Below are 14436 nucleotides of genomic sequence, written 5' to 3' on the forward strand. Positions count from 1 at the left end.
GGTCCATGGTTGGTTCAGGCAGCGCCGCCTTCTCAGTCCTGGTCTTCCTGACCAGCCCTGGGGCTGAGTGTTGGTGTTCAAAGCACGTTCCGTGTTGGAGGCGGCCTTCTCGAGGACTGCCCAGGAGCTGGCCCTGGCGGCCCGCGGCGCCTCACCCGTCCCTGCCCATGGAACGTGCGTTCCGCCCGCTTTCCCTGCATTAGGAGCCACTTCAAGGCATGACCTTGAGAGAGCACTGTGGTGTTGAGAGCATCTGGATGCAGACCTGACTGGACCCCATTAAGGCTCTTAAGATAAACTCTTAAGATTCTGGCAGGCTGGGAGATCATCTCGTCTTGTGGCCGCCCAAGACAAGCCTCACAAGTAAGTTGCCCTTGCTTATTAAACCTGCCACCTACCAGTCCGGAGGGGCCTGCCTCTGTCTTCGCTTCCTCCTTTCCCTCCACATATGGGGCCACTATCTTTCTTTTTTTTTTTTTGAGGAAGATTAGCCCTGAGCTAACTGCTGCCAATCCTCCTGTTTTTGCTGAGGAAGACTGGCCCTGAGCTAACATCCATGCCCATCTTCCTCTACTCTATACGTGGATGCCTACCACAGCATGGCTTGCCAAGTGGTGCCATGTCTGCACCCAGGATCCCGGCCGGCGAACCCTGGGCCACCAAAGCAGAACATGCGCAGTAAACTGCTGTGACACTGGGCCAGCCCTGGGGCCACTTTCAGATTTCACCCGGGGAGCCCCGAGGTTGGGAACTGACAGCTGGTGGGCCAGCCAGGAGACCGAAGAAATGGGGCTTGGGAGAGAGGCATCCTCAGGGGCAGTCCCGGTTTGGCCGTCCACCCCTGCGTTAGGTGCTTGTGGACGTCGCGTGAGTGCAGGGACGCCCCAGAAACACTGGCGGGTCCCGGACGCTTGTTTGAGGAGCTGCGCGTGGCGTACAGCAGCAAAGAAGGGAAGCACACGGCTGTTGCATGGTCTGGCCTGACTCCAGGCGGTTCGACTGGCCCCTGATGCCCAGCTGGAGGTTGCCGCTCAATCAGGAAGTTGGAAGCAGAGCTGAGGCTAGAGAAGGACATGCAGTGTTCTCAGCTCTGCTAGCTTCAGGCCGGCAGGCAGGGTGGGAGAGCAGGAGGATCAGCTGGGGACAGCAGCATGCCATTGTGCAAATCTAGGAGGGCACGAGCTGCCACGGATTAAGGTCTGAGCGCTTGTGACAAAGCCTGATTGGGACACTAAGTGGTGGAACCCCTGGGAAAGTGAGGAGAGCCAAGAGGAGGATGTGGTGGGGATTCATGGTGAAGTGAACGAATGTTTTCCTTTTGTTACAAAGGAAAACAAAAACACAGCAACAGCAACCCCAGGCAGTGGGACCGCCCCCGTTCAGGAAACGCTCAGGATGAGAGAATGTCCTCCCCTGAGCTTGTTGACACGGCTGGCAAGTTCCAGTGTAACTGAACTCAATGGGTCCGTGTCTTGGTGAGTGTGGAGCCGAAAAGCACAATCAAGGCTGAAGTGGATGAAGGAAAAAGGGTTAGTGCACAAGCCAAAGAGAACCTGGGGACAGTTCCCACAGCAGTGCCGCCCCCAGCTTCGTGCAGGTGGGCACTTTGTGCAGCACAGTGCAGAGGAGGTGTCACAGCTGTGTGACAACCGCCCCAGTGAGGGCACGTGCAGCCAGCTCGTACGAGCTCAGCGCAGCACGCCAGTACACAGCAGGTGCACGGTCACTTTTGGACACTTAGAGCTGGGGCAGTTGGCAGGGGTCCTGCTGCAGCCGTGTCTGTTTCACTGTAGGACGCTTCACTGTAGGGCAGGAACATCTGCAGAAATGAGGATGGCAGCTTCTGAAAAACAGCAGTTAGTTTTCTCCTTGTTTGGGAAACATTTGACAGACTATGTTTGATGCCAGCCCTGATTTCAGTTCCCCCACATTAAACCCAGCATGTGTGGGGTTAAAACGTAAGCACTGCTTCCCTGCTCCCTGGCTTCCTGGCTCCAGAGTTCACTATCCGCCATGGAGACAGACGGCCAAGGACAGCCACCTGGATTCCTTATCATCCTCCTTCCTGTGAGCAGCCCTACAAGGCCCAACGCAGGCTGGCGGGAAAGCTCCAGCAAGGCCACGGACTACCCTCCCCTCCCAAAACAGAGACTTCATTGCAACCTTTAAAACCCCTCGCCTCCCATCTTTCGGGGAGACGAGAAGAGAGGAGACCAATTTGAGGGCTCACTCTCGTCTCCCGGCTGATGTCACCTGAAATGAGAACCCTTTCCTTGTCAGAAGCCTGGTGTCCAGCTTTTATGTGGCCCTTCTCGTGTGGCAGGTAGGGAACCTATGTTTGTAGCCGGTAACATGGTTAGTTACGGATCCGATTTTCAGTAACCCTTTCCTTGCCTGGGTTCTGGTCACACCAGCAGAAGGCCAGGGAGGGTATCCGGATGTGGTCCATGCAGCTGTGGGGTGCAGAGGGGCGACACAGTTCTCTGACCAGCAGGAGGTAGAGAAAAGGAGCACCCCTGCCACACAGCCTGCACTCCCGCAGCAGCCTCAGGAGCTCAAGGTACTCGCTCCTTGTAGATTGGATTATTCTAGTCTGCAGGGTGGCATGGCCCAATGAGGGGGACCTCCCTGGGCACATGGGACCCTGGAAATCTATAGAGGAAGTCCTACAGGCCCTTAGGGAGGCGGGCCCCGATCAGGCACGCTCACTGCAGGAATGGAGCCAAGATGCTCTCGTCAGCCTGCAGCGCCTGATGTGGGCCGCCGGTCTCCAGGCTGAGCAGGTGGTGGGACAGTCCACTGCTGGTCCGGAGGAAGCTGACCAACCCAGGGACCTGCCCTGGGTGGGCTGTGGGAAAGACCCAAGACAGGGAGGGAGCTCAGGAAGCCGAAAAGCCATCCCCACGGGCTGTCCAGTGTCCAGTAAAAGTAACCCTGAAGCAAATGTGGCTTTGATACGGAACGCTTACATCTCAGATCTGCGTGCCCGATGCGCAGCCAGCCAGACACTCAGGCGCCGGGGCCTGAGACGGAGAAAGGACCCATTCGAGTCCGCCAAGAGAAGGCGGGAGCCTGGCCAGGCTGAAATCCGCCTTCACTGGGGCAAAAAGCCGGGGTTTCACAGAGCTGAGGGGCTCGGCAGGAGGAGCCTCGAGAAACAAAGGGCCCCTCCCAATAAGCAGGCTGCGACAATGGGCCTTTCAAGGCCTTCCCAAGGCTGCCTGCACAGCCCCACCGCGTGTCCTGGGATGGTAGCCCGAGACCCGTCCCCGTCCTCCCTTCTCATGTCAGTGAAATGTGCCCATCACATCAACGATGCAACGCTGACATGTGAACACTGGCCTCTGCCGCGCGACACTGCAGACTTTGCTGGAACGTCTGCGAGGGAGAGGATGGCCGGTGAACCCACAGAACATTCAAGGCCCAGGTACCAAAGTAAAGATTTTAGGAGTCGTTTAGTCGCTAAGACGTGTGTTGTCTCAGAAGCCGTGACTGAGAAGGTGCGAGCCTGTCCATCCCCAGGAACGGGAAAGCGGGCGAGCCTTTGTAGGGACGTGGGGTTGGAGGACTTCTGTTCCCACCTGGCACAGTGCCCCCAGCCCTCGTACCGCCGGCTGGAGGACGGGCATGTGTGAGACCGGAGATCAGAGCACCAGCCGCTTCTGAGAAGCAAAAATACTCGGGAAGCAGATGACAGCTCTGGGCCTCTCCCGAGCAGGCCACCATTCGAGTCAGATGTGTCTGTGACTCGGCAGGAACGGCCAGGCACTGTGGCAGAGACACGAGAAGGAGAGGGTGCCCCTAGGATTTTAGTTCCAGCTCTGGAAGGGGGCAGAAACCTGACGGGCCTCACAGAGCAACGGCTGCTGGCAGTGTACACAGCGCTCCTGCTGGTGGAGCCTCTCGCGAAGGAAGGGCAGCTTGTGGTAAGAACGTCCCTTCCCATCTGGGGGGTTGAGAATAGGCACCATTGACCCCCCTCTGCCGTGGCTCAAAGCCCCTCGGAGACCGAGCGGCCTGTTTGCCGCAGAGGACCGCCCTGTCGGGCAGCCCTCTGCCTCTGGAAACGTGGGGGCTCCTGGGCCCTGTGGAATAAGTAGATCTCTGCGTGCCCCAGCCCCCTGACTCCTGTGGCGGCCTCTGCGCCTGCAGAGCGGAAGCGGGGATTCCCGCTGATGCCCGCTGTGCAGAGGGGTCTAGTGGAGGACTGCAGTGCTGTTCAGCCCAATGCTGACACCATCTGGATGGAAACAGGCATGAACCAACACAGCCAGTGGGCTGGACTCCGAGCCGTCTGGCAGTGGTCGCTCAGGAGCCCTGGCTGTTCACCCTGTGCACTGACGGGGCTGTTCTACAGGGATGAACCCTATGGCTGGGACAAGGGGAAGCCAAGGGCTGGATGATCATGAATGAGGCCTCGTGGGGTCAGGATGTGTGGAGGGACATTTGGGCTCACCCGCAAGAGCCTGAGGCAGTTCCCACTGTCTGCCACGTCCGGTTCATGAGGCGCTGACGCCCCCTGGCAGTCAGGAAGCTGATGGCCCAGCACAGGGACAAGCCGGACAACCGCCCCTTCAGTAGACACAGCAGACTGGGTGCACAGGAAGGAAGAGCAGCCACTGCAGGCCCCGGGGCGGGGTTGGGGGGGGGAGGATGACACATTGCCAAGGATGGTGACTGCCCTTGAAATACAGTGACTTGGTTGCTGCGGTAACAGCACGTCCTGTGTGTTCTAATCAATGCCCCAGGCAGCTGCCAATGGAGTCCGGGGCTGACCACCGGCATTCCCCACTGGAGAGGGACTGGACAAATTGGTTTTATGGGCCCCCTCCCTGTGAGCGAGGGTTCTAAGTCTGTCTTGGTTTGTGTGGACACCGCATCTATGTTAACTCGAGCTTTCTCCCGTCACTGTGTAAACCAGGCTGCCACCCTCGGAGGATTAAAGAAGCTGAGTACCATGTGTGGATGCCTTCATCGACTGGACAGTGATCAGGGGTCACATTTTCAGGGTCATGATGTGCAAGATTTGGCAAAGAACATGACATCGAATGGAGGTTCCTTCTCCCTGTAACCACAGCAGCAGGGTTGGTCAAAAGGAAGAATGGATCTTAAAGCAGCAGATTAAATTACTACTAGGTGAAACCACCGTGGCCAGGTGGACTGAAGTACTGTCCCAGGCTTTAACAGGTCTGAATGATCAACCATAGGGCCTCTTGCCCCATATGCCAGACTGGGGACCCCTGCCGAGACACCCAACACTGTAAAACATGGAAGTCACAGGAGACAGTCATTGTCCCGACTCTCACTGAGGATCAACCTGCTATGCTGCTGAGAACACCAAGCCCATCATGCCTGGGAAAGGGGTTATCTGCTGGGATCGGCAATGGATGTCCCACTGGGACGGGTGAATTACTTTGCACCCCTGGGTGAGGGGGACTCCTCATTCTCCACTGGGATCCTGTTCTGCTGCAAGTTGGCCCTGTGGAAACATACCGCACCTGGAATGGAGCATGCCCACTGGAAGAGACGAGAAGGCAGGGGTCGTGGGCTGGCATACCCGCCCCTAGTCCATCTCCTCACGCCTGCCAGTGCTGCCTCCCCCAGCCAACACGTGTGCTGTGCACAACCAGCTCAAGTTCCGAGAGCTGCAGCCGCATTAACATCTAAGGACCAGGTCACACAAGTAATTCTTATAGAAGGAGAAGCCTTCCCCTCCAAGGTCCTACTCAACATCCGTCTTTTTGACCTTAGACTTCTGCTGCTCCTGTGGTGGCTGGTCACAGGATGGACAGCTTTCTACAGTGGCCACTCATATGCACGGCAGAGGAATCAATCCAACTGCTGGGTCTGTGGGCAGCTGTCCTTCTCTAGCTCATCAGGATTGCCGTGGTGGGCGTCACCATCTGGGGGAGCACTGGAAGGCCCTGGAGCAGTGCACTGAGGAAGAGCAAGCTAGGACAAAGGCTCTGAGCTCCTCTGATGTTACCAACACAGAGCCAGAAACCTGGCCTGTGGCACACTCTATCAATAACACGGAGTGTGGGGGTTCTTTTCCTGTCAATTAAACTACATAGGCAGCCCGTCAAAGTGTCAACCAGAAGAGTCCTGAAAACACCACAATCAGAGCCGTATGTGGCTCTGCTCAGATTTGGGATGGGTTCATGTGGCTTACCCCGGGTTATGGATATTTGAGCACCAGGCACCCCTATGCTGGTGTGGAAATTAACAAAAGAACCTTAACTAAACTGGAGCTGGGAAGGCCTGCAGGGGGCGTTCTCACCCCCTCACACACAGTCAATTACACCAAACAGGAAGAGAGGATGCTTGCATCTCAGACAGTAGTAGAACTACTTTACTGCTGAAGGAAGGCTTCTCTCCCCACCTGGCAACAGCCCAGCCAATGAGAAACTGCACAGCTCAGCCAATGAGAAACCCCACAGGTCAGCCAATGAGAAATGCCACAGTGCAACCAATGAGAAATGCCACAGCTCAGCCGGTGAGAAACGCCACAGCCCAGCCAATGAGAAACGCCACAGCTCAGCCAATGAGAAACGCCACAGTGCAACCAATGAGGAAGGCCACAGCTCAGCCAGTGAGAAATGCCACAGCTCAGCCAATGAGAAATGCCACAGCCCAGCCAATGAGAAGTGCTGCAGCTCAGCCAATGAGAAATGCTGCAGCTCAGCCAATGAGAAGCTGTTGCTGCCCTGAACCGCTACTTTCCAGCAACTGACTTTCCTTTAGAACAGCCCCCCCATCCCGCTTTTTCTCTGTAAAAGCAGCTCCCCTCCATTCTGTCCAGATTTGCCTGTGGTCTGCCACAGCGTGCACATCTCACATTGCAATTCTTTTGGCTATTTCTAAATAAACTCATTCTGAGATAAAATAACAGGTAAATTTGCTTTTTAAATTGACATTGGGAACAGAAAAACCACTCTAAATAGAACCAATCTAATTGTACCAGGGATATGGGATGGATATCACCAGAACTGTGCAGTCATTCTGTCACATTAAAGGACAGTGACCGATTTGGCACTGATCATGCTGGCCAGGTACTTACTGGGTAGCCCTGGATGAGACCCAGTGGTTCTATGGCACAGATCTTTGCCATGGCTTCCACCTGGGTGGTCAGGCCACTGCACCCTGTGTTCTCCCTGGACACAGGGGAGACTCTGCCCTGTGGTAACAAGAGTCGCCAACCTCCCTCTCCTCAAGGCTGGATGGGCACGTTCTGTTTTCCACTGGTACAATCAGTTGGCCACTGTCCTCGTTCCCTGTGTTGGCCTGAGTGATGTTATAGCACACATGGAAGCCCTTACTAAATTCACCCAGCTAGCCTTAAATGAGCCAACAAAGCCTCTCCTTACTGAACACTGAAATGTCTATAGTGACAAACACTGTCCTCCAAAACAGGATGGCCTTAAACGTCACAAGGGGGCACCTGTGCCATTATCCAAGCAGAACATTGTGTTCATATCTGATGAGTCTGCTAATGTGTCATCTTTATTAAAGCACGTGAGGACACAAGTGACTCGACCCACAGCCTAGAAGACTTGATAAATCAGTGGTTGGGGTCATGGAGCCCTTGGTGGAAAAAACTGTATTTTGGGAATCATTATCTTAATCTGTGTCTTCTCTAGCACGTGCCCCTATTGCTGCTGCCATACCTGTCTCCAGTGCAGCCAGATAGCTGCCAAACAAGCCACCTCCGGGTTAATGAAACCCTGTGCTGACCACTCAGGGCACAGTGCCGGGGGGGGGGGGGGGGCACCAGGTGAGAGTGTAAGAGCAGGTCCCGAGGGCCGGAGTGTTGGAGGAGGCCATCGAGAGCATGTGACCCCAGGCTGACCCCAGAGCTGCGCTCAGGCAATCGGAGGCTCATTCCCTCCCTCCCCTGTCCTTGGAAGGTACATCTCACCCACTGTTCTCATACCAGGAGCAACTTGACGTTCGCAGCCTTGAGAGACTACTGTGTTATTGAGACCATCTGGACAGTGTATGTGACTGACCCCGTTAAGGCCTCTATAGAAACTCAAGATTCTGGCAGGTGGGTACGGAGATCTGCTCATCCTGCTGCCACCAAGACAAGTCTCGTACATAAGTTCTCTTGCTTATTGCCCATCTGGAATGGTCTGCCTCATTCTTCCATCTCTTCTTGCCCTGCATGTATGGGGGCCAGTTTTGAGTTTCCCCCGGGGAACTCCCAAAGTTGTGAACCAATATTCCTCTTAAGCAGTGGGAATAATGGGGTACTTCAAGAGGAACGCATAGTTTGTTCATTTCTGTATCTCATTATTGGGGTGTCTTTTCCAGGATTTTTGTGTCTGACGGGCACTGACATTTGAATTTCATTTAATTTTCACATGTCATTAAATATTATTCTTCTTTTGATTTCCCCCCAATCACTTACAAATATAAAAATCATTCTTAGCTCATGGGTCCTACAAAAAACAGGCAGTGGGCCAACCCATGATATTGTAGAAAATCTGAAAATATTGAAGAATAGTTAATATTCTGTTCCCTGATTTTCCATATTTCGTCCCTGAGGCGTGTAAAAGTATGTCAATATACTAAATACTTTGATGTCTCATTTTTAAAAACTAACTGTATCTGTGAACAAGTCCTCAAGTCATACCCAAGATTTCGTGGCTCATGGTGGCCCATGTTTTTCGTTATTTAAACTAAATGCTGCATAAGCCATGAAAGTTTCCTTTAACATCACTTCCTAGAACTAGAATTGCGGGTTTTTCACATTTCTCCCCCAAATTTCCTGGGAAACACGAGCTTGTTTCTGAAGAAGCCGCTAATGCTGCAAGGAATTCTGGGGAACGTAGTTCAGCTTTGCAGCAAGCGAGTCTCCCGGCGCTCCGCAGGAATATTTCCGGCGGAAGTTGCTCGGCGTGAGAAGGCGGCGAGATAGTTTTCCACAAACGCCGCTCACCCGCGCGCCTGGATAGCGCATGGGGGGGCGTGGCTCCAGGTCCCCACGCGATTGGCTGGTGGCTTTCCGGGCACGCGCATACGGCGCTTCGGCCCCTGCCCTCACAAGGCCGTCTGGGAGTTGTAGTTCGGACTTCTGCCCGCACTCGGCCGTCGGGCGGCTGCTGGAGGTCCGAGGCAGTCCCCCGCCTTCGGCGTTTGGCTCGGAGGATGGATCCTGGGCCCGGGCCCGACGCGGCGCCGCTGACTGGCCTGGCCTGGTCGTCGGCCTCGGCGCCCCCGCCGCGGGGATTCAGCGCGGTGAGCTCCGTCGGGGGGCGGGGGTTGAATGGGGGCCAAGGCGGCCGCAGCCGGCTAAGGGCTGGGCGCTGATCCGCGTCCCCCCCAGATCTCCAGCACCGTGGAGGGGACGCCCGCCAGCTTCGGCAAGAGCTTCGCGCAGAAATCTGGCTACTTCCTGTGTGTCAGTCTCTTGGGCAGTCTGGAGGTAAGGGGCGTCCACCCTCGAGATCCCCGGGGTCCGCCACCTCCCGTGCCCATTCGCTGGGCCCTGCGCCAGGCGCGCCGTCCGCGCTGCTGGGTGACTCTCGCTCTGTCCCCGCCCTCAGAATCCGCAGGAGAACGTGGTGGCCGAAATCCAGGTCCTGGTGGACAAGAGCCCTCTCCCGCCCGGCTTCTCCCCGGTCTGCGACCCCCTGGACTCCAGTGAGGCCCGCGTCGGAGGCGGAGTTGGAGGGCGGAGGGGGCGTTCGCTTCCCTGCGGGGAGGACCAGGAAGGGAGTGGAGGGACGACAGGCGCGCGATCTCTGAGCCTCTGCCGTGCCCTCGATGCACTGGGTGATGACAGGGCTGGCTGTGCACTTGGAGCCCTGTTCTAGGGCGCGGCGCTGTGCCCTGCCCTGCGTAAAAATGAGCGATTGGCACAGCTTGTGCTAGAGTAAGAATTCAGTCGCCGCCTGTTTTATTACTATTCCTGCTACACCTGCTCCTTACATGTAGCCAGGCTGAACCCCCTGCGGTTCCTTTTAATTTCCAGACTTTTGCGCAGCCGCGTCCTCTGCCTGGAACACCCTCTCCGTCCTCGGGTTAGCTGATGCTTCCTCGCCCGCGCCCCTCCTCTTCTGGCTTGCGTGCCTCGAGCCTCCTGCTGCCCTCCCAGCCCTGACTTTTCTGGTGTCTAACCACTTGGCTCTCCCTGCCTCTGTCGTGTCTTGTCGTTTATATTTGACTCTCAGAGCAAATCTATTGATAATGGACTTGGCAAACTTTCGGTAAAGAGCCAGATAGGAAATATTTTAGGCTTTGTAGGCCAGATGGTGTCTGTTGCAAAATTTTTTTTTTTTTTTTACAACACTTTAAGAAGGTAAAACCATTCTTAGCTCTTGAGTGGTGCAAAACAGACCTTGGGTGGGATTTTGCTCGTGGGCTGTAGTTTGCTCACCCCTGGATTTGAGGACTGAGGAAGAACAAGATTTGGAGGGCCAGGATGGGGTCCCAGTTCTGCCTGACTCCACAGCTACCCACACTTGCTGTGGTGTGCACGGCCACCCCATGAATGCTCCTCCCTGTCACCAAAGGTGAGCCTGCCCCAAGGGCTCCTAAAGACTGCGTGGAGTCCCCTCCTATGGCCATACCATTCACGATTTAACCACCACCCTAGCACTATCCACGTGGCTGTCTTAAACCACGCCCTGGTGAGCATCCTCTGGGACCATCTTTGGACCCCTTCCCTACCTTTCTCTCTTCTCACTCCCCTGCCCCCCACTCGCAGAGGCCTCCGTGTCCAAGAAGAAGCGCATGTGTGTGAGGCTGGTGCCCCTGGGGGCTGTGGACACGGCTGTGTTTGACGTCCGGCTGAGCGGGAAGACCAAGACAGTGCCTGGGTACCTGCGAGTAGGGTAGGGTCGCCCCCAGCCCCTGGCCTCCTTCCTTGCCCTTCCAACTCCCATGTCTACTCTCTGACCCGCAGGGACTCCCTTGAGTCTCCCTGTCCTTTCTACCACCTCTCTGTTCCTCAGTTCCCACACGTTAAAATGGGGGCAGGTGCACCAGTCTCGTAGGCTCATCGTGAGGAGTAAATGCGCTGGGGTGTCTAAAGTGCCTGGCACGGGGATCGGGCCCAGCAATGTGAGTTAGTGTGTGGCTTCGGGTATGGGCTGAGACACTGAAACAGAAATCTCCTGGAGGCCTGGCTTCCTCCTGCCTCCCCTGGCTGCACACTGGGCCAGAGCCCCTCCCCTCTGTCCTCCGCCTCTAGGGACATGGGTGGCTTCGCCATCTGGTGCAAGAAGGCCAAGGTCCCTCGGCCGGTGCCCAAGCCCCGAGCTCTCAGCCAGGACATGAGGGGCCTCTCCCTGGACCCTCCCGGCCAGCCCAGGTGAGTCCTCAGGCTCGGGGATGGGGGCGGCCATGGAGGGCGTCAGACCTGAGCCACCCCGTGCCACCTTCACCAGCAGGAGTGGCTTGCCGGAGCGGACGCTGTCGAGGATGGGCTCGCGGGCGTCCACCCTGCGGAGGAACGACTCCATCTACGAGGCCTCCAACCTCTATGGCATCTCCGGTGAGTGAGAAACTGTGGGGTTTGTGCCACCGCTGGCCGAAAGTTGTATAGTCCGGAAGGGGCAGGGCCAAGGTTGGAACCAGGCCTGGGCCTCCCCGGTTCTGTGCAGACTGGGGCGAGCGGGGCCTTCAGGGGGCCTCTCAGGTGGGGGTGGGCAGCAGGCAGGCCTCAGGTCCCCTCTGCCTCAGCTCCATCCCCGCCTGTTTCCTCAGCCATGGATGGGGTTCCCTTCACACTGCACCCCCGGTTTGAGGGCAAGAGCTGCAGCCCCCTGGTGAGTCTGTCCCTGAGGAGCCTGAGTCTGCTCTGCCCATCGCCTTTCTAGGCACCAGGATGTGGGGAGCGTCCTCTGTGCATCCAGCGTCCTGGCACCGAGGCCCGTGTTCCTGGGTTGGGGGAGGCTGGAGGCCAAGGTGGGGGCTGGAGGGTCTTGGTCCTGGAATGGGGGTGTCAGGAGGGACAACTGGACGCTGGTGGCTAGAGGCTGTGGCGGGAAGGGGAGGGGTGTTCAGGCAACTATTGAGGGGGACCCTCTGTGAAGATGAGGGAATGGGGGTTCCAGGTTGGGGTCCCTGCTCCAGACTGACCTGCCCCTGCCTGCCAGGCCTTCTCTGCCTTTGCTGATCTGACCATCAAGTCGCTGGCGGACATTGAGGAGGAGGTGGGTGACGGGACCAGGATGGGGTGCCAGGACCCCCCACCCAGGCCACAGAGTCTCCCCCAGCCACACCTCACCTCCCAGGGGCAGGAGATCGCTCAGCCCCTGATCCCCACCACCCCACCATCCTCCGGGCCCCCACAGTCCCTCCCTCACTCTGTGCTCTCCCCTCCCCCAGTACAACTACGGCTTCGTGGTGGAGAAGACGGCAGCTGCCCGCCTGCCCCCCAGCGTCTCGTAGCCCCTCGCCAGCCACTCGCCACCCGACGCCTGCAGCCTGGCAGCTGCGCACCCCTCCCCATTTTGGGAACCTTGGGGATGGAGGGCATTCTGGACCCTCAGTCCCCTGGCGGAGCTGCATTCCTGGAGGAGGGGACAACCTGGCTGTTTGGTGATGGGGTTTCCCACCCCTGGGCCCTGCAGGGCAGGGGTGGGGGCTGGATGAAACCAGTGCCTTCAAGTCATTCGTGTCAAAACTCTCTGGGGCCTGGAGGCCACGTGGGCATCCTCCTGGCAATAAACACAGCCCTGTCCCGTGACTGGTCCTGATGCTGCCGTGGGGCCGCTGTTGCTGGCGGTCTCCACCACGCACACGGAGCACAAGCCGGGGCGGCGCACACTGAGCAATCCGGTGAAATCAGCGGGGAGGCAGCGCTGCTGCGACAACCATTCACAGATAGGGAAACGGGCTCAGCGAGTGCCTGAGCCGGGATTCTAGGTCACAGACATGACCTGGGCCCGCCCGTCCATCGTTGCACGTAACAGGGATAATAGTAATGGCCACCGTTTATATGGTATGGACAGCACCCCCCATCCCCTGCTGCATGGCGTCCCATTCAGTCCTCCCACAGTCCAGGGGGAAGCCCTGGTTTTGCCACCGCTTTACAGATAGGGAAACTGAGGCAGGGGCGGCTAGGTCACAGCTGGGATTTGAACCCAGAGCCTGCTGTCCTAACCATCACGCTATTGTGCATGGCCCTTTTCCTCCGCTGCCCGGTGGATACTTAACAATCGATTCTCGTTATTCGCGACAAAGTTCTATAGGGTTGCCGCAAAAACTGAATTAGGAATTAGGGAAAACTGGGTTTCTGGAGAAGGACTGGGAGAGGTTCCTGCGGGCCTCCGCGCACCGTCGGGGTCGGTCAGCGCATGACGTGTGTTGCCGGTGTGGCGTTCCAGACGCCTTGTTTGACGCATATTGTCGGTTCGCTGGTGCTCCCCCCGCAGCCCCCGGCGCTGCGGCTGGTGCCTGAAGGAGGCAGGCCTGACCCCTGCACTCTCCCTGGGACGCATCCCGGCCTCCTCACCTGGGACACCGGACAGCACTCAGCACTGCCCTGGGCCCTTCTAAATGCGAAGTCACCTAGGAAAAGCACAGAAATGCACGAAACGCGGCCCTAAAACCCGCGAGAAGGACGCTGGTTTGCAGCCAGAGAGCTGGACGGGAGGGCAGGGCGTCGCCTTCTCCCACCTCAGCTGGGAGCGTGTGCTGCTGGCGGCTCAAATTGTCCCCTGCTCTGGGCATGTCCTCCGGGGACCACGAAAGCACTTAGTATTCATTCTGAGGGTATAGGTAAATTTTAGCCAGTAGGAGAATTTCCAAATACAGAATCTGCGAATGTTGAGGGTGGACGGTGTCTGTTAACTTACCCGGGCCAGGCTCACACCCTCTTCTCCCGCTCGTCTGCCTCTGCCTTTTCGGCTCTTGTCCCCAGGTGCCCGTGGTGCCAGGCTGGCCCAGGTGCTGCTGCAGTCAGGGACGTCCCCAGATCTCCGTGGCTTAGAAAGGCTGAGGCTTATTTCTCATCCCCACCACGTGCCCCTGGCATGGGGCAACAGACTGCTGGGGAAACACGCCTGAAGGGGTGGTCACTGTGTCACCAGACAGTGGGGACAGACTCAGAAAAGTCTCTGCTGTCACTTAAGTGCTCCGGCCTGGAAGCGCCATGGAAGTTCTGCTCACAGCTCATTGGCTGGAGCAGGTCCCACAGCCCGGAGGGGACATACCACCCACCCAGGCACTTGTGTCTAACAGCCCTGCCCTGGGGCCTGAGGGGGCAGGCACAGCCCTGCCCTGGGGCCTGAGCGGGGAGGCACAGCCCAGCCCTGGGGTCTGAGGGGAGAGACAGTGAGCTGTCCTGGAGGGGTCAGTTGGGGGAGACCGGGCAAAATGTAGCCCCTCCCCCACGCACTTGGCCACCTTGGAAGAAGCAGGCCTGTGGTGCTGAGCCCTCCCCGCTCTGGGCACAACCAGCACCTGCCAGGTCCCCGCCCAGGC

The 14436-nt window shown here is 57.5% G+C and overlaps 1 protein-coding gene and 1 long non-coding RNA gene across 9 annotated transcripts; both read left to right on the forward strand.

Annotated features, from left to right (window-relative positions):
- The first annotated feature begins 763 nt into the window (after positions 1 to 763).
- On the forward strand, positions 764 to 6886 carry LOC139077775 (uncharacterized). Its single transcript, XR_011530244.1, has 2 exons — positions 764 to 3926; positions 4922 to 6886. It is a non-coding gene; the product is annotated as an uncharacterized lncRNA (long non-coding RNA).
- A 2007-nt stretch (positions 6887 to 8893) lies between these two features.
- On the forward strand, positions 8894 to 12697 carry MVB12A (multivesicular body subunit 12A). 8 transcript variants are annotated; one of them, XR_011530242.1, is made up of 9 exons: positions 8894 to 9240; positions 9329 to 9427; positions 9549 to 9645; positions 10712 to 10838; positions 11198 to 11317; positions 11394 to 11500; positions 11713 to 11774; positions 12063 to 12161; positions 12337 to 12697. XR_011530242.1 is itself a non-coding variant. In XM_008508683.2 (9 exons), exons 1-9 carry the CDS (start codon positions 9151 to 9153, stop codon positions 12397 to 12399), a joined length of 822 nt encoding a protein of 273 aa, XP_008506905.1. In that variant the 5' UTR covers positions 8894 to 9150; the 3' UTR covers positions 12400 to 12697. The 8 variants fall into 8 exon arrangements, 4 of the variants coding, with proteins under 4 accessions (XP_008506905.1, XP_070442636.1, XP_070442634.1 ...); XR_011530243.1 differs by having other exon boundaries at positions 11397 to 11500; XM_008508683.2 differs by having other exon boundaries at positions 12105 to 12161.
- Positions 12698 to 14436: the final 1739 nt, after the last annotated feature.

This window comes from Equus przewalskii, chromosome 20 (genome assembly GCF_037783145.1).
Source record: "Equus przewalskii isolate Varuska chromosome 20, EquPr2, whole genome shotgun sequence".
Taxonomy (NCBI): Eukaryota; Metazoa; Chordata; class Mammalia; order Perissodactyla; family Equidae; genus Equus; species Equus przewalskii.